The sequence below is a fragment of the Crinia signifera genome, chromosome 7 (assembly GCF_055691185.1).
Source record: "Crinia signifera chromosome 7, ASM5569118v1, whole genome shotgun sequence".
Classification (NCBI taxonomy): domain Eukaryota; kingdom Metazoa; phylum Chordata; class Amphibia; order Anura; family Myobatrachidae; genus Crinia; species Crinia signifera.
In genome coordinates this window covers 125,874,150-125,901,997 of record NC_139223.1, presented here as the reverse complement: position 1 = coordinate 125,901,997, position 27,848 = coordinate 125,874,150, and the positions used below count along the sequence as shown (strand labels likewise).

Genomic DNA, 27,848 nt, shown 5'->3' with positions numbered 1-27,848 from the left:
CTGAAGATATTATCCTTTTTCCTAGAAGCCTCAGAGCTTCCTTTCTCAGCTTTAGTCTTCTCTCCTGAGTCAGCCTTATTGACATTGTTTGTGTGTCCAAGAGAACCTCTAGGTATTTCAACACCAAGGAGGGTTCCAGGTGGCTTTTTTGCAAATTTATTAACCAGCCAAGATGGCCTAAGTAATATAACACTTGTCTTGTGTGTTCTCGTGCCAAGGCCTCTGTCCGTGCCATAATAAGCAGATCGTCCAGGTATGGCCAGATTGATTGCCTTTTTTTCTGAGATTGGCTATCAGTACCACTAGGATTTTTGTGAATGTCCTTGGTGATGTTGACAGTCAGAACGGCAGGGAGGTAAATTGGTAAGTGGTTTTGTTTATGCAGGACATGACTTTTGATGTCCTTGAAGTCTATTGTCATTAGGAAAGCGCCTCTCTTGATATCTGGCAGGATCAACCTGATCGACTCCATCTTGAATCTCCGTATCTGTACAAAGCAATTAAGTCTCCTTAGATCCAGGATAGTTCCAAATCCTCCTGTAGCCTTTCTTAGGATAAAAAAACCTTGAGTGCCAACCCAAGCCTTCCTATTCCCTTGGCACCACCACTACCACACCTTGATCTTTCATGGTCGATTAAGGCCCTTCCCTCTTCCTGGCATTTCGGTATTGGTGATTCCTCTAACCATCTCCCAGTTTCTTTACAAATTCGATTTTGTAGCCCGAGGACACTACCTCCTGTTGGCTGCCATGGGCAGGTAGAGGAAAGAGATTGTGAACGTGGCACCTAGAAGCGTGAGAGTGTACCGCTACATCTGAGAGCAATCTTTTAAAATTACAGTACTTGTTTACTAGCACGGCGCCTGTCGTAGGTGGTCGCATACCTTAACTTAAGGTATGCAATGGACGCGACCGACGTGATTTTAGGGCTATTTTTAGCGTTTTCCCCGACAATTAAAAAATCGCGTCCATCGCATGCCTTAAGTTAAGGCATGCGATGCGACCGATGCGATTTTACATAGGGAACAAAGTTAAATGTGCCAATGGACCCAAATTTTCATTGTATACCCACCCTTATGGGTATTTTACATGACAAATGCCCCCCCATTGTTAATGCCACCCCACGATGAACGGCAACTCAAAGCGTGACGAGCGCAGCGTGCCCGCGAGGGGCGGCGGTACGCGTCCTCCGACCTTTTCATACCCCCACTATCCACGTCGGCGTGGAGTTGATTTTATATAGTGTGGCGAGCGCAGCGAGCCATCGAGCCAGAAGCGTGGCAAGCGCAGCGCGCCCCGCGATGGCACGCGTAATACCTGTGAAGTAATGCGCGTCCCCTCGCCACGCTTTGGGCTCGGTGGCTCGCTGCGCTCGCCACACTATATAAAATCATCTCCACGCCCACGTGGATAGTGGAGGTATGAAAAGGTCGGAGGACGCGTATCGCCGCTCCTCACGGGCTCTCTGCGCTCACCACGCTTTGGGTTGGCATTAATTGTGGGGTGGCGTTAACAATGGGGGGGGCATTTGACCCATCAGGGTTGGGAAACAATAAAAATTGGGGTCTGGGGGCCATTTAACATTGGGGCCAATGTAAAATCGGGTCTCAGGGACCATTTTACATTGATTCCAATGTAAAAATCGCGTCGATCGCATCACATGCGATTTGGTTGCATGCGATGCGATCAACGCGATTTCTGGGGGTCCCAATGGATACAATTTTTATCGCTGGCGCCATGCTAGGAAACAAGTACCAAAATTACTTATATCCAAATGTAGATAAGCCCTAAGGCAGTTAGTAAGAGCTACTATACTTGCTAAAGTGCTGGGAAATGGTGCAGACGATTCAATGTAAATGTATCTATCTATCTCTCATCCCTTTTTCCCCAAAAAATGCAACAGTATAATGTGGGATAGGTGAAAGGAGGGAGATTGCCAGACTAATGAGGCAGAGAGGGAGATTGCTGCTATTTCAGGGAGTCTCCTGCAGAATGCAGGAGGGTAGGCAACTATGCCCCTAGGACACGACACAAATCACTACTGCAGCAGGAGGCATCTACCTGTACCCCTGCTGCATTTACATACAGAACTTTCACTGCTGCTTTCAAACGCAAACATTTGCCAGCTTATGAATCACTTGGAGATATGTTTACTGTAAATAAACAGTGACACCCTCCATTCTTTCTGGTGATTTCTCACAGTCCTCTAAAGTCAACACAGATATAATGGAAAGCTCTTACAGTATTTCACAAAAGTTGATGTATCAGTCAGTCCCCATTCTCAAAACACGGGGAGATGTGCTGAGTGTTCTGAGCTAAGCTAGACTAACCATGGCAAAGCAAGCAGAAGCAAACCACAGCATAAGAGCACATTCAACCAGAGTAACAGAGTATGGGCAAACACAACCGGATTCAAGAGGGTGGGGTGTCTGGAGGTCAGTACCCGTAGTCTGACCCCTGACGCGAATTCGCACATTTTGAATGTTACCAAAAATTGCTAAAAAATTAGACCAGGTTCTGATAGGCGAATTTGACAGAACCATGAACCATGTCCCAGCGCTATAGAGGCTGCTAGCATCCTTGGCTCGACGTGTCTCCATGGAGGCGCATAGCTCAGCCCTGATTGGCTGAAAGCGTCTCCATGGAGTCGCATCAAGCCAACAACGCTTTCTGTCCCCCATATTTTTGGAACTAGGTCCGGCTCTATCAGCCGGGGGCTGGTTATGCTCAGGAGGGGGGACCCCCACGTCATTTTTTTTTAAATTTTAACTTTTACACATTTTTAAAGACAGAACCATGCCCAGATCTCAATGATCTGGGCATGGTTCTGTCAAATTCACCTGTCAGAACCTGGTCTAATTTTTTTGCGATATTTGGTAATGTTTACCAAAAATCACACCCTATTACATGTGCAATTTGTATACTTTATAATGGGAAAACATCTGGATGTGAATTGGTGTGACTAAAAATCGCCACTTCAAAATGTGTGAATTTGCGGTAAAAAGTGCAAATTTTTTACCGTGAATTGCACCTTATTATTTGTGTGACTTTCGGAAAACGTGCGATTTCTAAATGTCTAAAAAATCAACCTCTATTACATATCGCCCCTGCTGTCTGTGATAGGACATCCACAGCTCCACTCCAATCAACGGCTGTTAACGAATTGGCCCAGTCACAATTATCAACAAGTATTAGCAGGAAGGGGCCCCTTTTAAATTCTGTCCTGAAACTTTTTTGTTTCTGGAACTTATTATACAGGGACTTTTACAGGGGTGGGGTCCTAGGGTGCACACCAATTGAGAGGTGCGACCATGCGGAGACCTTTCAGTAGAACTGCATGCAAAGTCAAAGTTGCAGGTGCACAAATCAAACTCCCAATTTAATGAATATTGCAATAAAATTTTGCATTTTTAACGAGGTTGTTCGCTTATTTATGGCCATAAGTAACGGCTTGCCCACCGCGTTTAGGTGACCTCATTAGTCGGGCAAGTCCCTAACATTTTGGGGGGTACAAATCTAGGACAGGGAGTTTATAAGGTTTCTAATTGGGAAAATACATGTCGAAAATGTTGACATTATAAAAGTGCTGTCATTGCAGATGTTGACATCTGCCAATACACCAGAAAGAAGGGATGGTCATCCGCACAGGATCCTCATTTCATTAGTGAGGAAAATAGGACCCCCCTAAATAATAACCAAAATGGCGTGAGCCTAGAATATATAGGTTTACTGCGGGAGGTGTGCGACCTCTGGACAAAAATGATTAGCTTTATTGGAAGAGAGAAGAAAGGTATGTCCTTGTGGGGTGCATCTATGAGGTCCTTAAATAAGGTAAAATTTAACTTTTATTAGATGATAACTAAAACTAAGCGAAATATGACAAACACACATGTAACATTGAAACGTGAATACAAGGGGAAGGGTAGGTGTGTTTATTAAAATCGGTGGCCTGCTCAATTCGCACTATTGTTATTACACAGGTTTGTCTAAGGTTTCAAATATATCTGTACAATAGGACAATAAATTTGTCTCAAAATTCACGTATATGTGTGCTCCTTGAAATAAATTTCTAGATTGGTACCGTGTCTGTTTATTTGCTCTTAGAAAAAAGTTATATCAGTGGTCTTGCAGTAAATGAAGCATCAATGTCAAACATCACACATCAATCATCAAAATAGCAGTGTAGTTATGATTCCCATAGAAAAACTGTGGTAAATCAATAAATTGTTGGTTGAGACAGTTCTTCAGTCGACTTGGTGTCGTCACATGAGGTCAAAATAGTATCAATTAGATATAATACAATACAATAGGTTCCAAAAATATTTATACAGTGAAGTATCTCATCAGGTGTTGACTGTCACTGTCGACACACTATGTGTCGGTCGACCCCTGTTAGTGGGTGGTGTGTTCAAATATGGAGGGACCTAGGATGTAAATTAGAACAATTTATTTTTGTTCTTGATATAAGGTGACTGACACCGATCTCAATAAATTGGTAGTTAGGACAGTTCTTTCAGTCGACTTGGTGTCGTCACATAAGATCAAATAATGTCGCGTAAATATGATACAGTAGGTTCCAGAGACATTTATATGATATCGGGTCAGGTGTTGACTGTCACTGTCGACACGCTGTGTGTCGGTCGACACATGTTAGTGGATAAGGTACTGAGATATAAGGGAACCTAGAATGTAAATCTGAACATTTTATTTTTGATATGAAGTGACTGACACCGATCTATATATGACCTAATAGGTTATCAGTGGTATGTCGACTGTCACCTGTCGACATGAAGGTGTGCGTGTTTTTTAGGAGGCAGTATTCACATTTCCAGTCGGCAAGCATAAATTTATCGTGTAGACTGTGTATATAGATAAATGAGTTGAGTCCCTTCAGCAGTTATAATGCTGGTGGGTCAGAAACGTCACTTTTATTGTAACAATTGTTAAACAGCAATATTTTTACATATTCTCACTTCTGATACACTGTAATGGATGCTTCATTAGCAAGGTGGACTTAGAAATGGAATACAGGTGGCTCAATTGTAACAATTGTAACTGCTGCCATGGGTTGATTAAGTTTAATAAGAGGAGTGGATTGGGTTACTGTCTCCCAAATCCGACACTGGTATCTACTTAAAGGAGCTCTGTCGTGGAGATCCCTGTGGCGTATGCCGCACTAATACTGTGATAGCGGCGGGTCTCTTAGTCAATCAAGCAGCTCTATGGCTGTATACTAGACCCCCGTTTAATCAGTATTACACAGGGATACGTGCTAGCCTTGCAAGTGACGCGCTTCAATGGCGTGCCAGGTGCATAAGCTATTAGGTTTGCCGTGCTACCGCTGCTGCCCTTCTACAGAGCGAGGGATCAGCAGCCGGTATAGGACAAGGTACAGAGAAACCTGTGGGTAAAAAATACACAATCAAGATACAGTGCTAAATAATGGCGAATGAGCAGGCACCACCGCTAGCCGGCGCGCGCTTCGCCTCCAGCTTTTTCAAGGCCAACCCGACTCATAGACCTGAAGCTCCTTAAATACCCTGTAGCCGTGGGCGTGCAGGGTGAGTGAGGCGTTCGTGGGTTTGATTGGCAGGTACGTCTCCCTATCAGCGATATGCGCTGTACGGGGACGGGGAGTCTGCTGGCAACTCTGATTGACAGCTCTGATTCACGGTATGAAGTGGTAAGGAATGGTGAGTGTTCTATCGGTTTACGTGTATATTGCGTAACCGGTAGTGTGTAGCAATTGTCCCTACGTAGGGTTTCTCCTTTTCCCTTATCATTGGCTGTTATTGAAATATATTACATACCGAGCAGTATAATACTTTTTCATAGATCTACCAGTATGATGAGCAAAATCTTGACAGATGGTGTATTGGATACATGAGGTCATATATTTCCTTTATTTAGAGATACACATAAATAAGTTGGACAAAGTTATCAGGAATAATGTGAAAAAGACAGTGGGTACACCCGTTGGGTGATGGTGATATGGGTGAAAGTGAAATCGCTCAAATAGGAATATTATAATAGAAAATTTAAGAGATTTTTAATCTTAAAGTGATATGAACATAGGAAGCGTGAATAAGATATATCTATAGTTATAGATATAATTGTAATCAGTCGGATTACACGTTAGATATCGTGAACTTTATATAATAGTATAACAGAAGCAAACCACAGCATAAGAGCACATGGAATCAGAGTATAACAGAGTACGGGGAAACACAACCAGATTCAAGGGGGTGGGGTGGGGGGTCTGGAGGTCCTTACCCAGGATGTACTAAAAGGAATGACAGTGGAATGACAGTCTGGTCTTCTGAAAAGGAATGCCAATTGACTATAATGGTAGAAAATGACATTTATATGTATATTTCTGAAATTATTAAAGGGTATGGGTGAAAACCGGACCAACACAAAACCTCCGGACCGCCGGACCGGACATCAAACTCTGCATTTTGTAGCTTGTAGCCTAGGTGTCCTGTCCGGGGGTGCTGCCTGTCACCAGGTAGAGGAGGGGGGGGGGGTAGAATAAAGCCTCCCTGTATGGTCCGGGCATGTAGCAAAAACCGGACGGTCCGGACCACCCGGGGAGGCTGTAATCTCCCCTCCCCCATGTCCCTGGTGATAGCTATCACAGGGACCCCCCCCCCCCCCCCCGACAAGACACCCCTGGACAGGACACCCCCCGGACCGGACCCTACAAGCTCCGGACTGCAGATTTTGATGTCTAGTCCGGGGTTTAGTCCGGTCCGGTTTTTACATAGTCCCATTATTAAACATATCAACTATATTTTTGGTACACATCTTGCTAAGACCATTACACATATGTTACATGCAGAATGATGCGGAATGACGGCTGCTTGCTATGGAATGACGCCCTTTGATATTTTATCCCATTATAGTCAATTGGCATTCCTTTTCAGCAGACCAGACTGTCATTCCTTTTAGTACGTCCCCAGTACCCCTAGCCTAGCTAGTGCAGTCTGTGTCTGACCCCTGCCGGGGATCGTTGGGTCAGGCTGCCCGAGGCGTGAGGTGGTTAGGGTTAGGTTTCTGGGAGGGTTCGGATCTCGGCAGGGGGAGGATTGCAATGTAAAATATAACTAAATAAAATATAAAGTTAAATATTGCATACAAAGTGTACATGTTTTCTGTGTCCAAAAATGAGTTAATACATTTCATTACAAATGACGAAGTGCTGACACCCCATTAAGAACTGTGTTAATATGAATGATATTATTTATGGGCATACGGGCGGTGTCTCGTCACAGTGGTCGGTGCCGATAAGCACAATCATAGAGCTACTGTAGTGCTGTAGAATAGATCCAGTCTCCCGTCCCGGGACGCGGCTTCCTGTTCCTCGCACCGTCGCACGTACCGTGCTAGGAGGACTGCGTACACTTTTTATGCTTCGCCTTCAAACGAGATTGACCCTCTGCCCCTGCCGTGGTTGCTAAGAAAAACATTTCTTGGCCCGCCGCGTCCGGTTACCTAGGAGATAGAAACATGGCTGCCCTGAAACTGTTCGGACAGTAAGGACAGAGATTTACAGTAGGGTGAGCTTTGTCCTTATTCTACTCTGTTCCTTTCTATACTTGTTATTATTATATCTGTGCTGTTCTGCTGTACTACATTTCCATGAAGTAATATACACCTACCACCACACACCTTTATCTTACAGATACTAAACTTAATACTTCGCTGTTCTGCACAGTGCTATATATTGTATTAGTAGTAGAAATGTATTCCCTCCAACTGGTGCTATCTAGATAAGGCGTTATCTATCATAGCTAAACTCTGTAAAGCTTGGTAATCCTGAAAGTTTTGCAGCTCCCATAGAAACCTGGGTGTGGTATAACACACCGACAGTCGGAATTCCGACAGTCATTAGCCCGACGTCGGAATCCCGACTGCACAGCGGGGGGAGCGCAATGAAGCCCCTTGCGGGCTGGCTGCGTTCGCCACCTATTTTATTCTCCCTCTATGTGGGTCGTGGTCCCCCACGAGGGAGCAGTCGGGATTCCAACGTCGGAGTAATGACTGTCGGAATCCCAACTGTCGGAGAGACGTCCGGCACCCAGAAACCTATGGGGGCTGCAGCTGCTGTTAGAATTGGAGGTACATTCCCGGGATACTAAATATTTGTGGATATACCCAAAATGTGTGTTTCTAGGGAAATAGAATACCCACTTATATTATTTTATAGTTATAAATCCCTGTCTATAAGGCATAACCACCCAACTTATCCCTATAAATACTATACATTAACTCACTACTCAGTACAGTAATTGACTGGGTACTTCCTCATCTTTGCGGCCGCCACTTACGCCAATTACGGTAGACGCTTTCAGAATAGCATCATCGCCTTCGCACCATCGCCCCTTCGCAATACTGTATTAATGCTATAGTATTAAAATATATTAGCATATTCTAGAAATAAATTCCCCCATCATACTGTATATACCAATATTCTACCTACAGGTTATTTACATTATTATTTTATTTTATTTATTAACAGTTTCTTATATAGCTCATACATATTCCACAACCCTTTACAGAGTGTAGTAGAACATTCACATCAGTCCCTGCCCCAGTGGAACTTACAATCTATGTTCCCTACCACATGTACACGCACACACAGACATTCTTGGGTTAATTTGTTGGGAGCCAATTAATCTACCAGTATATTTTTGGATTGTGGGAGGAAACCCACGCAAGTACAGGGAGAATATACAAACTCCACACAGTTAGAGCCATGGTGGGAATCAAACTCATGACCTCAGTGCTGTGAGGCAATAATGCTAACCATTACACCATCCGTACTGCCCACACTACTCAGTGCAGCATTATAATGTATTAGCTGTATTCTAAAAATATTTCCCCCATCATATACACCCAAATTCTACCTACAGGTTATATACATTACACACACTACTCTGTACAGCATTATAATATATTAGCTGTATTCTAAAAACATATTCCCCCCAACATATAGACCTGTGGTGTCAATCTCATAGCCTTCCAGCTTTTGTGGAACTACACGTCCCAGCATGCTCTGCCACAGTTTTAGCAGTCCATTATATAAAATATGTGGCAGGGCATGCTGGGTTGTGTAGTTCCACAACAGCTGGAGGGCCATGAGTTTTACACCACTGATATAGACCAATATTCTACCTACATGTAGGTAGTGTGATTATATTTTATAAACCCTCTTATTGCAAAGGAGGCATCCTATACCAGTTCCATCCTTGAAGTCAATGAGCTCTTCAGTATGACCCATTTTGCATACCTCCCAACTGTCACGATTACAGCGGGACAGTCCCGATTTTCAGGTCCTGTCCGGCTGTCCCACCCGCGGCAGGCATTGGGAAGCCCAGCGCCCCCGTAGATGCCAACACCCCCCTTGGTGATGACGTGGGCCCGGTCTGCCCCCATTATGCTGCCCCCATCCAGCACTGCTCTGTCCTGCCCAGTTCCTAGAAGGAACACTTTGTATATATGTATACACTAGTAAGCCCTCTCGAAGTAAAAGCTTCGAAAGCTAGTCTGCTACTGTCTGTGTTTGTGCATGTGTGAGAAAGAGATGTACTATCACTCTCTGCCAGCAGATGGCAATGTTTCGGAGACTCACGAACACTAGACAGATAAGCAGGGTTATATTGGTCTGCATTCATGAGAACTGCATGCAGTTAGTACCTTGGCCTTAGCATACTCACAGCCAGCTTCTCGATCAGTGATTATATGGGGTGGGTTAGGGTCAGGCTAGGGATGAAGGAAGCACTAGTAAGGGGACTTAAGTTGCCCATACACTAGCCGATTTTGGTCCGATTTCGGCCAGATCAGTCGGATCTGGCAGAAATCGGACCAAAATCGGCTAGTTTTGATGCCCCCTCAGATCCGATGCGCGGTCCCGTGCGCATTGGATCTGCGTCGGGTGGTCGGATCTGCTGCGCGTCCGATCACCCGACTTGGGACCTAGTCTGTAGTGGTAGTGGGGCAGCGGAGTGGGCGGCGGGTGCAGGGTCCGGGGCGGCTCTGCATAAACACTGCGCTGGTCAGCGACGGCAGTGTTTTGAAAACAATTCAAACGATAGGCCTGCCGCTGATTGGCTGAGGGAGAGAGCACTCCCAGCCAATCATCAACGAGGTCGCTGATTGGTTGAGAGCGCATCCTCTCTCAGCGACCAGCCTATAGTTTGAATTGTTTTCAAAACACTGCCGCCGCTGACCGCACGGTCTCCACAGTGACCATCCAGCCGGACACTGTGGAGACTCCTGCCCACCCTGGACCCCATCCAGCTCGGACTCCAGACCCCCTGCAGCTCCCCGGGAATTTACATGGGATAAATCGCATGCAATTTATCCCATGTGAAAAATGGCACATCAAGTGCCAAATCGTAGTGAGCTCTCCCGGGGAGCTGCCGGAAGAGCTCAGAGGACATTAGGTCCGACTTGTCTTTCAGACAAGTCGGCCTAATGTATGGGGGCCTTTAGGGTTAGGCTGCGGGAAGGGGAAGATTAGGGATAGTGTGCGGGTTAGGTTTAGGCACCAAGACAGGAGTTTTATGGTCAGACTGTGTAACAGGGTTGGGTTTAGGCAGTGTGGTGCGGGGGTTAGGTTTGGTGTGTGTGTGTGTGTGTGTGTGGGGGGGGGGGGGTTGTTAGGATTAGGCTGCAAGAAGGGATGGTAAGTATACTAACCTAACCTAACTAATCTGTTCGGATTCATATCGGATGCTGATGTCTGTATACTAACCACCGGTCATCTGTATGTATCCCATTGGAGAAACATTTTTCTATCAATACATTCCTATTTTTATTTTCAATTTAGAATCTGGTAAAGTAAAATGCTTGGGCCAGTTCATATGAGACCACTGGACTGCGGTGCATTCTTGAGACAGAACCGTAACACCTCCATTCAGTCGGTAAGTACAGACATGTAATATCGCATTACTCTTGATTATTTAACAACCACATACTGTATATCAAAGTGTTGTACAGAGAATATTAATAAACTTCAAGCAAGCCACAGAGCCCGAAGCGTGGCGAGCGCAGCGAGCCCCGCAAGGGGCCGCGGATACCTGTGAAGCCCGCGAAGGGACGCGTTTACCTGTGAAGGTATCCGCGTCCCCTCGCGGGGCACGCTGCGCTCGCCACGCTTCGGGCTCGGTGGCTCGCTGCGCTCGCCACACTATCTATTCTCAACGCTGACGTGGATAGTGGGGGTATGAAAAGGTCGGAGGACACGTACCGCCACCCCTCGCGGGCTCGCTGCGCTCGCCACGCTTCGGGTTCACGTTGATCGTGGGGTGGCGTTAACAATTGGGGGTGCCCAGGGTGGCTATTTGGGGTCTGTGGGCCATTTAACATTGTTCCCAATGTTAAATCGGGTCAATTGACCCATTTAACATTGTTCCCTATGTAAAATCGCGGTAATCGCGTCAATCGCATCGCATGCGATTTTTTGGCCGCATTCGATGCGATCGACGCGATTTTTTTACCTGCGATGCCCATGATCAAAATCGCGGGCGCCCTGCTAGGTAAAGAGTACCGTTGTAACTATTTTTTAGGCTTCGGGAAGGGCAAGTATGATGTAACCAAAATCTCAAGTATCTTCCCCTCCCCCCACAAAGTGCCTGGCTCCGTTGTATGTACTTGATGGGAGCACTTAAATTGTGGCCTCCACAATGTTTATCTCACACTTTTTTGTGTTACAGAGAAATGTGTCCACTGAGTTGCCATCTAGTACTCTCACACGCAGAAAGGCCAAGGAAAAGAAGGACATTGTCTTGGGGTTTGAGGTATGCAAGTGTTTACACTGGCAGAATTGGGAACTGGGCAAGGAGTTTACCAAGACTCTCACCCTGAAGAATGTCCGGCTAAGAACACAGAAACTGAAATTCAGGTGATTACACAATTTAGAATGAAGAGTGAAACTTAGCTGTAAGTGCAGTAAATAAATGTTAGCAACCTGTAGGTCTAATGGATCTGTTTTTCTGGACTCTAATTTCCTGGAGGTTGTATGATGTATGATATATGATGTATGACAGGGTTGCCGACCCTCCCGGAATTACCGGGAGTCTCACAAAAATCGGGTCCCCCTCCCTGCCCCCCGGAAGGGTGGGCAAAGTACATAACTGCATAACTGCGTGCACAATGCATGACTCATTCTACATGTGTGCATTCCTCCAGCCTTTGCAGATGCACACAAACTACTGGGTTTGCGCACACCTCTGATTCAGTCCCTTGATCTACAGTATATGTATAATTTGGCCATCTTTAAATCGGGCCCATTGTACGTAAGGTATCATGTATCATACTACATGTTATACAGCACAGAAGCATTATAATATAGTAATATTGGGTGACCGAGGCAAATTAAGGGTCTGAATTGTATTTATATTGTATAATTTTGTCTAATGAATGTATAACAGACAAAGGCCAAAGAGGCCACAGACACAAATCTGTATTCATTATCTGCAAAGATGGATAACATAAACCAGGGGTGGCCAAACGGTCAGAGGTAAAGAGCCGAAAAATATCGGTAGTCAAGCTAAAGAGCCGACATCATGCGCGCGCCGAAGGCGCATGCGCCAAAAAAGGGGCATAGTCTATTTTGACCCCTTGGGTGGGTGTGATACAAATATGCCTCCAATAGTGCAGTGCCATATATACATATGCCCCCAATAGTGCCAGATACACATATGCCCCCCCACGGTGCCAGGTATGCACCACACAGTGCCGGGTATGCCCCCACAGTGCCAAAAAGCTTGTATGCCCCCACAGTGCCACAAACTGCTATGCCCCCACAGTGCCACAAACTGCTATGCCCCCACAGTGCCACAAACTGCTATGCCCCCACAGTGCCACAAACTGCTATGCCCCCACAGTGCAAATTTCCCAGCAGCAGCACTCACCGTTGTTGCTGCTGCTGCCAGATGGGGAGAGGACAGTCTGGTGTCCCCCTGCAGTCCTCCTGTCATGTCACCGATGGGAGGAGAGCACAGCACACCGCGCGTCTCCTTCCCCCTCATTTCCCTGTGACTGGGCCGCCCACCAATCAAAGCTCGCTGGCCGGCTCCTGATTGGCTGCTGTCCCACGAGCTCTGCTTGGCGGACGGCCCAGTCACAAGGATGCACAGTAAGGGGTAGGAGAGATGCGCGATGCGTGCTCTCCTCCCCTCAAAAGGAGAAGGGATTCAGGGAACTGGCAGCAGGGGGGACTGGGCGGCAGCAGTGGGAGCAGGAGCCGCACTTTACAAGGGGGAGAGCCGCATGAGGCTCAAGAGCCACAGGTTGGCCACCACTGACATAAACACTCTGTATATCTAAAGAGCTAAGCATGCATAGGCCTGCACACATTGAGTGTTAGGGGTGCACAGGCACCCCCTAATGCTGTGCCCCCTAATGCTAGTGCTGTGCCCACCCTTATGAACATCCCCCTGCTGATAGCAATACCAGCAATACCTTTTAGCAAAGACCTTTGCTTTTTAGAACTGTATTCTATTAAAAGAAGCGCCCATTCTCAAGTATGTGTGTTTTGCAGAGTTAATTGTACCGTTGTCATATCACTACATACCTGTGTCATCCATATATGTTTTTGACTTTATTTGCATGTACTGTTACACAGACCAATTAAAACCAAAATAGGCAGGAAATTATAGTGTGTTTGAGAGGTTTTATATTGTAGTGAGTACAAATAGATGATGGAAGACACACCTGATTGGTGGTGCTAGATATGCCCAATAGGTGGTGCTAGACACACCCCTTTGACGGTGCAACCCCTAATAAAATGTGCTGCTGCGCACGCCTATGTAAGCATGGTATTAATAATAACCATGTGTTGTGTACCTGACAGCCCTCCAGTCACCGCCTTCTTCAGCACATTGTTCCCGCAGAGCATCACACTGAGAGCAGGGATCTCTTGTTCTCTCCCTGTCACTTTCCGGCCCCTGGAAAAGGTATGGCGTGCTGAATTATACCTAGTATATAAACAGTGTTTTCTTTGCTGATCTGTATATAGCTGACACTGGCTAGCAAATGTTTTACTATGTTTCAGAAACACTACAGAATATTTCAGTATCCGGACTGATCATAGACTGGCTCAGCACAGGGTCAAAAGGTCAACAGGGTTTAAAGGTCGACACACAATAGGTCGACAGGGTCTAAAGTTCGACATGGAAAAGGTCGACATGGTTTAAAGGTCGACATGCAGTTTTTTTACTACATTTTCAGCCGACATGTGCCGACAGGCGGTATTTCATGCCATACCATCCACTAGGGCATGGAGGGAGAATAAAATAGTGTCCCAAGCATACCGAGGCACCAAGCCCGAAGCATGGCGAGCGCAGCGTCATTTTACCTGTAGACCTTTTGACTATATTGACCTTTTTCATGTCGACCTTTTTGACCCTGTTGACCTTGTGACTGTCGACCATTAGTGGTCGACCATATGACTGTCTATCATGAGTCAGTCTATGATTTATACCATAACCGAATATTTCCATCTTTCATGCAGCAAACTATTACTAAAACAAGATAATTTCCAAAAATAACAGCAAAAGACAGAACGTGGAATATAACAGGTGTAGGTAACTTCCGGCACTCCACCTTCTAGGAAACTACACATCCCATCATGTCTGGCCACCTTTATGGTGAAGGTGCAGAAATAGTTATATAACATCTTGTTAATCATAAAATAATAAGTTGAATAATAACTACTGCACATACGTAAATAAATAATAAAGTAAGATCATTTTTAGAAATAAATGTGTTCCATTCCATGTTTCCTGTTTGCATGCTGTATATATAATGTGAACGGCAGGGACGTAACTAGAATGTTGTGGGCCCCATAGCAAAATTTTGAAAGGGACCCCCCCCCCCCACCTTTTATCACTACTGGTTAATTTTGTTTTAAGGAAATATCAGCTTATTAAGTAACGTGTTCACTATGTGCTGCTCCAGTATGCTGCCAATCACATTTTTGCTTTCATTGCCTGACTTGCAGAAATTGCATCATATCTACTTGGTGATTGGTTGATATGAATTACTAAACATTTGCCACCTGTAAAGGACCAATATGTTGCAGGATAAAATGCTACTATTATTCCACTGTGCACTGTCTATATGGGGCTTTACCCTGGTCTTTTATCCTACAATTTTATTTTATTTGTACTGGCCATTTTTCCTTCTAAAATGTGAAAATCCCTTAGTACAGAGGTTCCCATATGTGGCCTCCAACTAGACCATTAGGGTACCTTGAGGACCGAGTTTGGGAAACTGCCTTATTAGATGAGTGCATGTCAGTTTTCTATTTACTTGTCTTCATCTGCCATCTTGTGGCTGTAGTGAGAAGTGACTTGCCCTATAAAATCAACCTACTTAACTATTATCTGTTCACTGGATCCACTGATGTCCCCAGTAGTATAACAATCCCATTCTACACTTCAATACCCTGTTCCCGGTTTGGAGTGTGGGTTTGGAACTGTTACACCCAGTGGGAAACCCCACGGAATCTGCAAACGGAACCAAAAAAAAGTACTCCAACCACAAAATAGGTTTGGGACAGTTTCTGTTTAAGCTATTAATGTCTTTAATGATATTAAGATAAACTATTGAAACTGCATGTAAAGCTTGTGAAATTATTATATGGAGGTTACAGAAATAAATAAATTACATGTCAAATATAGCTTTCTTTTATTTATAATTTGTGTTACAAAATGAAATGTAATATAAACATTAGATATTTAATTTTCCCAAAAGCTAAGTGGTAGGGGTCATCTATATATTTTTTCGCTAGATTGCTACTGAATCTCTCATTTGCATACTGGAGTCGCTCGCATTAAGGGGTGAGTTATTTTGTTTCTGTGCAGAGTAAATACTGGCTGCTTTATTTTTACACTGCAAATTTCAGTTTGATCAAACCTCACCTAAATGTAACTCTCTCTGCACATGTTACATCTGCCCCACCTGCAGTGCACATGGTTTTGTCCATTAAACCAACCTAAATAAGGCATACTTACCTACCCTCCCGGAATGGCCAGAAGGGTTCCAAAAACCCGGTTTTAATGGGGATGTGCCTTAATTCCAACAAGCCCCGCCCCCAGAAAAGCTGCAGAGAGCCTGCTCTCCGGGCTTCTCCCGGAGAGCAGACTAAAGGTAGGGAAGTATTCCTAAATGCCAACAGAAAATGGGAGTTTGTTTAAAATAAGATGACATAATAGTTCCATAAAAAGGTCCATTTCTCTGCATTGAGCAATACAGTGTTAAGTTGTATGTAAGTTGAGTGTTAATTTCTGAGAACCTGAGATCAGATGACTTGCAACCGTAAAAAGGTATTTCAAATTTCGCTCCTCAAGGAACAGTAAGAGCAAGTTATAGAGCAGTTTCTATCAATCTCCATGTTTATATACATATGTGATCAATTGTAATTGCTTACCTGGTTATTTGACTTTTTGTGTTTACATGGGTGTCAATTTATAGCGTGACTTTGAAGATTCGATCACTTTTGAAACAGAAGAGGGACATTTTTCTGTGGCGTTGCGAGCTACCCTTCCATGCCACAAGCTGTTGTTTCCAGTGGAACTTAGCCTGCCCCCATGTTCTGTATATGATGCCTCAGAGGGTGCGTTTGTCCTGCGCAGTGCAAGGTAAATGTTTTCTTCGATACAGATGTGCCATGCAGGTTCTCTGGAGCCATTGTACCCTCCAGTGTGTTCTTCATTTGGTAGCGTGAGCTAATTCTGAGTGCTCCACATTAAGTAAAGTGTGGGCCAATGGAAAAAAAATATTATCTAACTTTATCACTTTGTTGAACTCTTTTCTACATTTTCAATTTTTTTAAACATTACTTTAATATCAAGAAAAAAATAACATCTGCTTAAAAATAACTCTGTGTATACACAGGTGGGTCTATACAATTGTTACTGTCCCCGTGTGTCAAGTGACAGGATCTACATCCAATTTGGCCACCCATTCTCTAATATCAAAAGACATGAGATTGATTTTGGTTGAGGTTTATACCAACAGTGATTTGGAGCATATGAAACCCCTTGTAAAACATTGGTTTCATCTGATGTTTTATCCGATTGTATTGCCTGATAAAAGACACATTTTGATGTGAAAACATACTGGTTCAGTGGTGGCAATCGTGCCCCCTTTCCTTCCTTCCCATTCCTCTTTCCTTTTCTAACTTTCTGTATACTCTTATCTCTGTCCTCTTCTTTCATTGTTGTCAAGTTTATGGGCCCGATTCAGAGCCTATTGCCAGGCTGCGAATTTGCAGCCCTGCCAATTATCAAATGACCGCACATGGCTAGCCATCGCTGGCTGTTCGCAAGCCATGGGGTGTTTGTAGGTGGCACCCTGGAATTTTCAGGCCGTGCCACCTGATAATGCAGGCTAGTCTAGACTTACTTGCGATTGGTTTCCCTCTGTTTGTATAGCTGTGAACATATTCACAGCTGTGCACCGGGACGGGGAACCACTCAGGCGGGGCGGCGTTCACTTGATTGCTGGGCTGCAAAGATTTGCAGCCCAGCGACCAGCCCTGAATTAGGCCCTATATCTCTATTTGTGCATTTTATGCCACTCTAAAATTGATTTAGGCTATGTACAGTAGCTGTTATCCCATGTATGACCTGAACATGTACTTTGCTATATATGTTGCTTTTGCCTCTTTTCAATAAAAATAGATTGCATTGAAAAAAAAGTACATTTTATGGAGTATTTCCATCACCTTAATGCTCAGCAGAAGAACTAGCCCAAAGTGGCAAATATACTTTGCAAATAGATTGAGAGAATGTAGATAATTCCACGTAATTTCAAATTGCAGTCATGTACATTTTGGAGGAATTATTAGTTACGGAGACATCTAGGAACACATATGTGATAGTACACAGTGATTTAAGCACACAAGCATAGTTTACTTCTGGGCAGCACATGAGTACAAATGTACATTTTATCCCCATGGAGTTGGGGATTTTCAGCTCTTTATATTTTTAGTTCTGCAGGATTTGGGTTTTTTTTATAGTCCAAATAAGAGGAGTTGCAAGAAGAAGAAAAAAGAGAGTGCAAATTAAATCTTCCCTATATGTTTTAGTGACTTAGAGACACAGTTCAGATGGGACATCCCTGAGCCGTTTCTGCTGAGCCCTGCCACCGGGGTGCTTGATCCCAGATGTGAGATTCGGACCACAGTCTTATTCCAGCCACGGAGTGCTCTCGTATACAATGTGCTTGCAACATGTCACTTTGGAGCGAATGAGGAATATCAAAGGAGTATCCAGCTTACGGCAATTGGTGAGGAGGCAGGATTCATGGACTAACCAATTGCATGTTCAGATGGAGAGATGGCATCTTCCATAGGCTGGGACAAGTGTGAATGGTGGGCTGATGGTGGACTGTCTAGAACCACTCGCGGTGCTAATGCATAAGAGTCATTGAAAATAGGCAGGGTTTGCACTCCATCCAGCATGCTAGTGCACAAGGTAAAGGCTAAAAGTCGCATTTGCATATTATCTCCATCAGCAGGCGCTAGAGCAGAGGATTTACACCCTTTATATCATGTACTACTGCAATAAAATAGCAATGTATATAGTAAAAGTTGCAGTGGGCGCATAGTGGTTGATTCAATTCTTTTAAGTCAGAGAGTGTCAACACTCGCAAATTAAACTAGGAGTTTAGTTACGAGAACCAGTAGTCTCTGAATTAAGGGGGTTACTGTGGTTCACTCGCAAAGGCAAATTCACTCTCAGATGGACAAAAACATATGCACTGCAGGTGGGGCAGATGTAACATGTGCAGAGAGATTTAAATTTGGGTGAGGTATTTTGTTTCTGTGCAGGGAAAATACTGACTGCTTTATTTTTACACTGCAATATAGATCTCACTTTAAAGTAAAACCCCACCCAAATTAGAGATGTACAGGTCCAGATTTACCCGGATCTCAAAACGGGATCTTATTGGCTATCCAGCTGTCACATGTTTTGGAGCAAAAACATGTGACATCATATAGCCAATAAGATCCCTTTTGAGATCGGGGTAAATCAGGACCTGCACATTAGGGCGGAGTGAAAAAACTGAAATTGAGAAATTCAAAATCGGCTAGTGTGGGAAAGTTGTGACTTGACCTGAATAAGAAACGTGCAAAAGCATTTTGATCTGAGTCAACATCTTCTCTTCTGGCAAGAGGCCTGAAGTTTCACTTTTTAGGTGAAAATAACGAAACCTACGAAGATGCTCCAATCTAGTTATAATTATGTCAGGATGTCTTAGAGTGGTTCATTAATATACTTTAGCATAGTAAAAAACAGTATGAGCTTGTCCTAGTGCAAAGTGACTGACTGGCAGGAGAAAAAATCCCTAATAATTGACCCATTTTCATGGTCACAATTGTGAATATTGTGTGTTTTTCTCCTGAACATGTTTATAATAGAAGAAGCACAAATACTCTACATGGAATTTCAGTGACACTGTGTGAAATATAACACTGCATAATGGCCCTTAATCAGACCTGATCGCAGTACAAATTTGTTTTCAAAATGGGCAAAACAAATGCTGCATTGCAGGTGGGGCAGATGTAATGTGCGGAGAGAGTTAAATTTGGGTGGGGTGTGTTGAAACTGAAATCTAAATTGCAGTGTAAAAATAATGCAGCAGGTATTTACCCTGCACAGAAACAAAATAACTCAACACAAATCTAAAGGTGGCCATACATCTACAGATCGATTGTCAGATCTGGCTGGTTGGAACAAATACCTGGTAATATCTGAATGACAGTTTTTGGCAGTTTTCCAGCATTTCAAAGCAAAGTATCAGCATTTCAAAGCATCCATTACCAGTATTTTGTTCCAAACAGACAGATCGGACAATAAATCTGTAGATGTATGGCCACATTAACTCCCTCTGCACATGTTACATCTGCCCCACCTGCAGCTACATTACAGCATATAATTATGCCAAAGATAAGCCAATATATTAACAGTTAAATACATTAAAATGCATTATGCTGTAATAAGTATTGCTGATCAATCCTGCCTAGCAGGGCCGTCTTTTTGTATGGGCTTAATGGGCACTTGCCCAGGGGCCCCAGGCGTATAAGGGCTCTATGTTGATAGCTGAGGATCCCCTTTTTACAGGGATACCAGAATTTTGAAAATCGGCCCTGGGGAACTGCAGATATCCAACTTCAAAGCAGCAGTCCACATCCGACCTGTTAAGTACAATTGCCAGTCATATTTCTCAGGTTCTCTCTGACACTAGCGGCTTGTCTCTATCATGCCCAGAACCAGAGATATCAGCCTTCAAGCAGCCAGTCCCTGCTCCAGCTCCAAACATCTGGTGTAGTTTTATATATTTGTCAATGGATTGCTCTGGCTCCTGATCACTGATCCCCAAGTTACCAGCACCTCCTGAAAGTTGGGACTCTAGGTTTTTATACTATTCTATACTATTGAAGGCTAAGAAATCTATTTCCAGATAATGGCGATATCTGCAGTCAAACAAGCTGCCCTTCCACTGGAAAATGACGAATATTAAGCCCACTCCATTATCCAACCGTCCCCTGCGTATAAAACACCCCCTACCTCCCTGGAAGTCATTTACAAGGGACCCTTCATACAGCCCAGTGCCCCCTTCCACACGTTAGTGTTCACCCTCCCACCACCTGTGCAGTAAAGGAGTAATTAGCAGAAGTTACTGCTCCAGGTCCTACATGTTGAATGGAAGATAGAGCACCCCCTGCCACCCGTGGGACATCAAAGCTGCTGCTGATACCACCCCCCACCCCTAGGAGGGGAGAATGGGTAAGGGCCCCAGTGCATTGCTTTGCCCAGGTGCCCACACTGCTGTTAAGACAGCCCTGCTGCCTAGAAATGAATACAGTGATTGGCATATATGTACTGCTGGACACCACTCATAGAATGATTAACCTGTTATTTTTTGAATCAATGTATTTGTTTATTTATTTATTTACAGTTTCTTATATAGCTCAGCAGATTCCGTTGCACTTTACAATAGTAGACTGTGATAAAACAAACTGGGTAATGACAGACAGACTTGGGGGTTAGAGGGCCCTGCTGCAAGCTTACAATTTATTACATCATAATACACTTCAACATATTTAACAGTTAATATATTGGCTTATCTTTGGCATCATTATATGCTGTAATGCAGCCCAATCATGTTCCCAGTATAGGGGATGCAACACTGTTTTTCTGTCAATAAACAGAAGTGATATGTAAAATGATACATTAGACAGTTTACACTGTTACTTGTAAAACTTATTGTAACAGTTACTGTTTTTCAATAACAGACTGCAACAGTTATTTCTTATTTATATACACAGGATTGTCTATCTTTGTATATGCACTGCAAAGAGAGCAGCATAAATCCAATTTCATGTATTTCAGTGACACTGTGTGAAATATAACACTGCATAATGGCCCTTAATCAGACCTGATCGCAGTACAAATTTGTTCTCAAAATGGGCAAAAAAATGCTGGACTGCAGGTGGGGCAGATGTAACATGTGCAGAGAGATTTAAGGTGGCCATACATCTACAGATTTATTGTCCGATCTGTCTGGTTGTAACAAAATCCTGGTAAAAGATGAGAGCAAATGACAGTTGACCATTTGCTTTGAAATGCTGAAAAACTGTCATTCAGATATTACCAGCTGTTTGTTCCAACCGGCCCAATCTGACAATCGATCTGTAGATGTATGGCCACCTTTAGATTTGTGTGAGTTATTTTGTTTTCTGTGCAAGGTAAATACCGGCTGCATTATTTTTACACTGTAATTTAGATTTCAGTTTCAACACACCCCACCCAAATTTAACTCTCTCAGCACGTTACATCTGCCCCACCTGCAATGCAGCATTTGTTTTGCCCATTTTGAGAACAAATTTGTGCTGGGATCAGCTCTGATTAAGGGCCATTATGCAGTGTTATATTTCACACAGTGTCACCGAAATTCCATTTAGAGTATTTGTGCTTCTTCTATTATAAACATGTTCAGGAGAAAACACACAATATTCACAATTGTGACCATGAAAATGGGTCAATTATTAGGGATTTTTTCTCCCACCAAAGTCATTCACTTTGCACTAGGACAATCTCGTACTCTCTTTTACTATGCTAAAGTATATTAATGAACCACTCTAAGACATCCTGACATAATTATAACTAGATCGAAGCATCTTCGCAGTTTTCGTCATTTTCACCAAAAAAGTGAAACTTCAGGCCTCTTGCCAGAACAGAAGATGTTGACTCAGATCAAAATGCTTTTGCACGTTTCTTATTCAAGTCAAGTCACAACTTTTCCACACTAGCCGATTTTGAATTTCTCAATTTCAGTTTTTTCACTCCGCCCTACTGCACATCTCTTTCCCAAATCCATCTGAGAGTGAATTTGCCTTTGCGAGTGAACCAGAATAACCCTCTAAGTGCCTGCCCGGATTCTGTTTGTGTCAGGTAAAGCCCAAAACAGCATTGCGGGCATAGAAGCTCGCTGAATTGAATAGCTCCTTTTCACAAACTATAAATTCCTTTGTATACTATACCACCCCATCCTAACCCTATGCTAATCTTAACTCTGCTTACGGTAAATAACTATCACTCTGTCATCTACAGCAAAAGGTGGGCAGTCTATGGCTCTAAAGGCGATGTAGAGCCACTGGTTACATATTTGTGCACTAAAGTGGGGAACATTTAAAAACCACTGTCTGTGTCAATCACATCTTTACAGTGTGTTTCCTTTTACAGCAAAGTACCCTCATCTACTGGTGACAGTGCCGGGGGAATCTCGTGAGAACACTGGAGAGAAGGGACCAGTACTGCAGTTCGGATCTGTTGGAGTGGACATGGTAGCTGAGAAAATCATAGAGATACACAACCTGTCACTGGTATGTCATTTTGGTATCTGTAAATGTCTTCTACATGTTAAATGTAAAATTGGGTATCAAAAAATGCTGGTTATAGATACATAATTACCATCTATCAATTCTTACTAAACAGTGTCCCTAGTGGCCAAAATATAATGAACATGGTTTATTGTCTACAACTTGGTTCCCAACCTCTGTCCTCGAGGAGTACTATCGGTGCAAGTTTTAGGTATATCCATGGCTCAGCACAGATGGTTAAATCATATTGACTGAGGTACTAATTAAGTCACCTGTGGCCAAGCATGCATATACTTCAAACATGGACACGTTACTGTTTTTCGAGGACCAAGTTTAGGAACCACTGATATGACTGAACTGTTTCTTCTGATCCAGTATTTATTAGGTTTGCTTATTATCTCAGTCCCATTCATGCAGTGACTTTAAGCTAGTTCAGCCTTAAGTTACCAAATTACCTTTTGTATTGTTGCCTGAGTTGCTTAATAAATGTACATTTCAATTTGCCTTTTAGAGGTTTTATTTTATGACACAGAATTTGTAAGAATAATAAAAAAAGCTACTTGCTATAGTTACAAGGGCTAAAACTATCAGTAAGTGCTAAACAATATGTTCACATCTTCTAACCTATAGGTAGACGCTCCCTTCAGTTTAACACGACAGAAGCAGTCCTCCCAAGTGGACTGCGACTTTTTTTGTGATGTTACACATGGAGTTGTTCCAACTCAAGGGAAGTTGAGAATTCCATTGCAGTTCCATCCACGTACCGTGAACATGGAGAGTGTGGACTATTTCCATGTTTTCTCAGTCGGTAATCTCATGAAAACCGTGCTCAAGGTTTCTGGAACATGTAAAGGTATGATTGGCATTTAACATAAATTGCAGTAAAACAACAGTATAATATTTATTATTAACTTTAAAAAGCCTCAACATTGCAGTGCTGTACAATTTCATAACCCCCAATCCAGTACCAAACAAAAATGCTCAATATGAGAACTAAAGGCACAACTCCTGTCTACAGTCTTTATACCTCTTTTACACCAAAATTCCTGGTAAGACCCTGGTCTTTGAACACCAGGGTTGGACCCAGCTTCATACCCCATTTACACAGCCATTTATGATTTCTGTAGGTAGGGTATATATCCCTAAAAAGGGAGGCACATCAGGCACACCTCCTCCTTTTAAGCTCTTGGTCCTGCTACTGCCTGTCAGTGCTGCTTCCTAGTGCCGGATAGGGCTGTGGCAGGTCCGCCTGTGGAGCGCCAGGTATCAGGGGTGCCCGGAGCCTGTGTGCACTGTCCGCTCGTGGCTGCGTCCTTCCTGGTTGCTGCCTTTTGCCGCTGCAATGCACTGTGGAACGCATGTCGCTGACTTACGGAATGGCGTCCTGCTCTTCTGGTATCCTTTCAGCACTACCCGGATGTCCCAACCTGGGTTGGGACTGTTTACACCGCCCACTACCAAGATCCAACCAGTGTTCCACCCAGGTCAGGACCTGAATAAGATTCCAGTGTACATGGACCTAGGTTGACCCTTTTATACCAACGCTGACCTGGGTCCAACCTGGGTTGCCTCTGTGTAAAAGGGGTATTAAAGCACCATGGGGTCTTATTCACATGTGATACAAGCATCTCAGGAGTAATGAAAGCAGAAATCAGTAGCATTAATATTTCTGTGGGTGTGAAGTAGACTGGGGGAATTTAGTGACATTGAGTTTGAAGAAATGGAGGAGAGCATGCAGATGATAAGATTGTGATCTGAGAGAGGGAAAGGAGTGCTAGTGAATTCAGAAACTGAGCATAGTTTTGTGAAAACAAAATCAAGACAGTGGCCCTCCTGATGAGTAAAGGGGTCAGTCTGTTGGGATAGGCCAAGAGAGGAGGTTAGATAGAGTAGTTTGGAGGCATGACCAGCAGATTTTGGGCTATCAATAGCATTGTAGAAATCATTCATGGTGATGGAGGAGATATCAGAGGATAGGAAATGAAGGAGCCAGGTAAAGATATCTAATATAAGTTTTATGGGTTTCCCAGGTGGGAGCAATAGATAGTTGCCACATGTAGCAAAAAAGAAGTGTAAATCTCCGAACACACAAAGCGATTGGTCACTCATTGATATCGGTCAGCGATACATGAAACCAAATTATCAACCAAATTGCTGAGTGTCCTGTTGTCATCTGCGACCACTGCAGGGCTGTCGCTCTCTCAGCGACTGGCGCTCTGTACTCACAGGTATATGGTCACTCGGCGAGTATATCCTGGCGATTTCCCCTGAAATCTCCCCATGTGTATGGGGCTTTAGTCCTGATAGAATGTACTTCAAATGATGTGAATGTAAGTGATGGACCCTGTGGTACCACTATGTATTAGGAGGATTGGAATAATAATATTCCAACCCTACCTCCATTACTGTAACCAGGCCTGGAGGTGTGTGTGAAGGGGAGACCACCATATGACAGGGCTGCAGGGGAGGCAGTGTCTGAATGTGTGACCCATGTGTCTGTTAAAGCCAGCAGGTTGGATATGAAGAAGTTGTGTATAGATGTTAATTTGTTGCCAGTAGAGTGACCATTCTATAAGGCACATACAGGATTAGTGATTTTGAAAGTGAAGGGGAGATATTTGATGTTTATGAGGTTAGCTGGGTTTATATGTTATTGTGAGTTAGGTGTCTGTGAGCGGGGCAAGCTGTTGGGGCCTTGGTTTGCTGAAATGTCACCAGGTTATAGAAGCAGGAGAGAGATAAATGTACTGTATATACTCGAGTATAAGTCGACCCGAATATAAGCCAAGGCACCTAATTTTACAACAAAAAAGCTGGGAAAACTTGTTGACTCAAGTGGGACCCTCACTCGAGTATAAGCCGAGGGGGGGGGGGGGTTTCAGCATAAAAAATGTTCTGAAAAAGTTGTGGAGGTTTGTGAATGTTTTTTTTATGTCAATAGTATGTGGATGTCCTTGTCAATGGAGAGAGATAAGCAGGGGCGGATCCAGGAGAAAATGCCAGGGATGGCACCATGATAGGAGAGGGGATGAAAGGGGAGGGGGGGTGTTAGTGGTGCCTGTGTACATGCTCAGAGAGTGGCGAGAGAGAGAGGAGGAGAGAAGAGAGATGGCGGGAATGGGATTAAAAATAGGCCCTGGCATTTAAAGTACACAGGCCCACCTTGGCGTCGAAAGTGAAGGATGTGCGAGCCGCTCTAGAAAAGGGTGTGTGGCCACTCAAAAGGGGGCGTGTCTTTGAGTGTAGTGTACCACACCATATATACCTTCTATGAATGATGCAACAAAATACTAGATCCCATTATACTTGCCCCTTACAGATGCCAATTGGAATGAGCCAAAATTCACATAATGCCAAACAGATTGAGCCAAAATTCACATAATGCCAAACAGATTGAGCCAAAATTCACATAATGCTTTACAGATTGAGCCAAAATTCACATAATGCAAAACAGATTGAGCCAAAATTCACATAATGCTACAAGGATTGAGCCAAAATTCACATAATGCTACACGGATTTTTCCAAAATTCACAATATATACAATAAACAGGGACATTGCGCGCCGAAGGGGCGTGTCAAAAATATACACCGTAATGCTCATTACACGTTAAGCCACACGCCATAACGTATTATGCCAAACACCGTAAGGCCTATTAAATTTTATGGGATTACATGCTCGTTGCCAAGTAGGAATACATGCTTGCAGAAACTGGGGGGCAGCCGCCTCCGGGCAGAAGTGACAGCCATTGACAGCCGGGCAGAGAGCGGGGGCTGTCCGGCTTTATTCAGAGCACTGCAGGTCCCGGCTACCTGGGTCCCCCCCCCCTGAATCCGATACTGGAGATAAGTAAAAAATAGAAATTGTGGGGCCCGGGACTGACGAAATAGACATCCCCCTCACCCCCCCCCCCCAAAAAAAAAAAAATTAAGCGTAGCATATATAAGCTTTGCCAGGCAGAGCCCCTGTTACATGTTGCACCAAGCAGAGCCCCCGTTAGGTTCAGCCAGGCAGAGACCTGTCACGGGAGTGCGGTGGAAGCTTGACGGCCGTATGTAATGCCTTCTCATGTAAGCAGAATTGGCAGGGCCGGTGCCACCACTAGGAAGCTTTAGGCATTTGCTTGGTGCGCTGGCCACTGGAGGGCGGCAGTTAGGAGCAGCCCCCCGGATGGCGGTAAGCCCCCCCTTGCCCGTGGAGCGAAGCAGCAGCCCGCACCACATCACCCGCCACCGGTCCTGAAAATTGGAAAATTCTGGATGAAGATTGTGGTGAGCCGAATAGGTTTTGAAGATTCTTACAATATAGTTCGGTCACGATTAAAAATATAACATGAAAGTATACAATTGAAGTCTTTTGTGCAATAGCAGATGTTATGAAGAAAGACCACTCGGGGTCAAGGGTTACCTGCTCGTAGTCAGAAGTTTCTTGCTCAGTGCCAGGGGATACATGCTTCTTGCCAGGGGTTACATTCTCGTTGCCAAGGGGATTATATGCTCATTGTCTAGTGGGGTTACATGCTTGTTACGATGGGGAAGTTACATGCTCATTGCTAGGGAGAGTTACATGCTCATTGCCAGGGGAAGTTACATGCTCGTTGCCAGGGGGAGTTACATGCTTGTTGCCCAGAGGAGAGTTAAATGCTTGTTGCTAAGGGGACCTACAGGGAGAACCTACATGCTTGTTGCCAAGGGGGTTCCTTCACTGGCGTAACTAGAAGTTTGTGGGCCTACTTTCTGAAAGGGCCCCCTTCTATATAGAAGAAAGGTACAGGGTAACACAGACATGTGCGGATAAAAGGTGCCTTAAAAATACTGGAGTAGTGTCACACACACACACACACACACAAAGAAGTAGGGGGGTGTACCATGTGTTATACACAGTATGGGGTTAGAGGCTGCTACAAACATTGGGGTAGGGATTAGGGGGTAGAGGGGCGGGGATAGG

The 27,848-nt window shown here is 44.0% G+C and overlaps 1 protein-coding gene across 1 annotated transcript in view; it reads left to right on the top strand.

Annotated features, from left to right (window-relative positions):
• The first annotated feature begins 7,380 nt into the window (after positions 1-7,380).
• Positions 7,381-27,848, top strand: part of CFAP65 (cilia and flagella associated protein 65) — a 97,385-nt gene continuing 76,917 nt past the window's right edge. The window contains exons 1-8 of the mRNA XM_083153732.1: positions 7,381-7,558; positions 10,834-10,927; positions 11,720-11,907; positions 13,861-13,963; positions 16,485-16,651; positions 18,103-18,302; positions 22,766-22,905; positions 23,533-23,755. Coding sequence (XP_083009858.1) covers positions 10,850-10,927; positions 11,720-11,907; positions 13,861-13,963; positions 16,485-16,651; positions 18,103-18,302; positions 22,766-22,905; positions 23,533-23,755 — 1,099 coding nt within the window. The 5' untranslated portion in view covers positions 7,381-7,558; positions 10,834-10,849. The remainder of the gene's footprint in view (positions 7,559-10,833; positions 10,928-11,719; positions 11,908-13,860; positions 13,964-16,484; positions 16,652-18,102; positions 18,303-22,765; positions 22,906-23,532; positions 23,756-27,848) is intronic.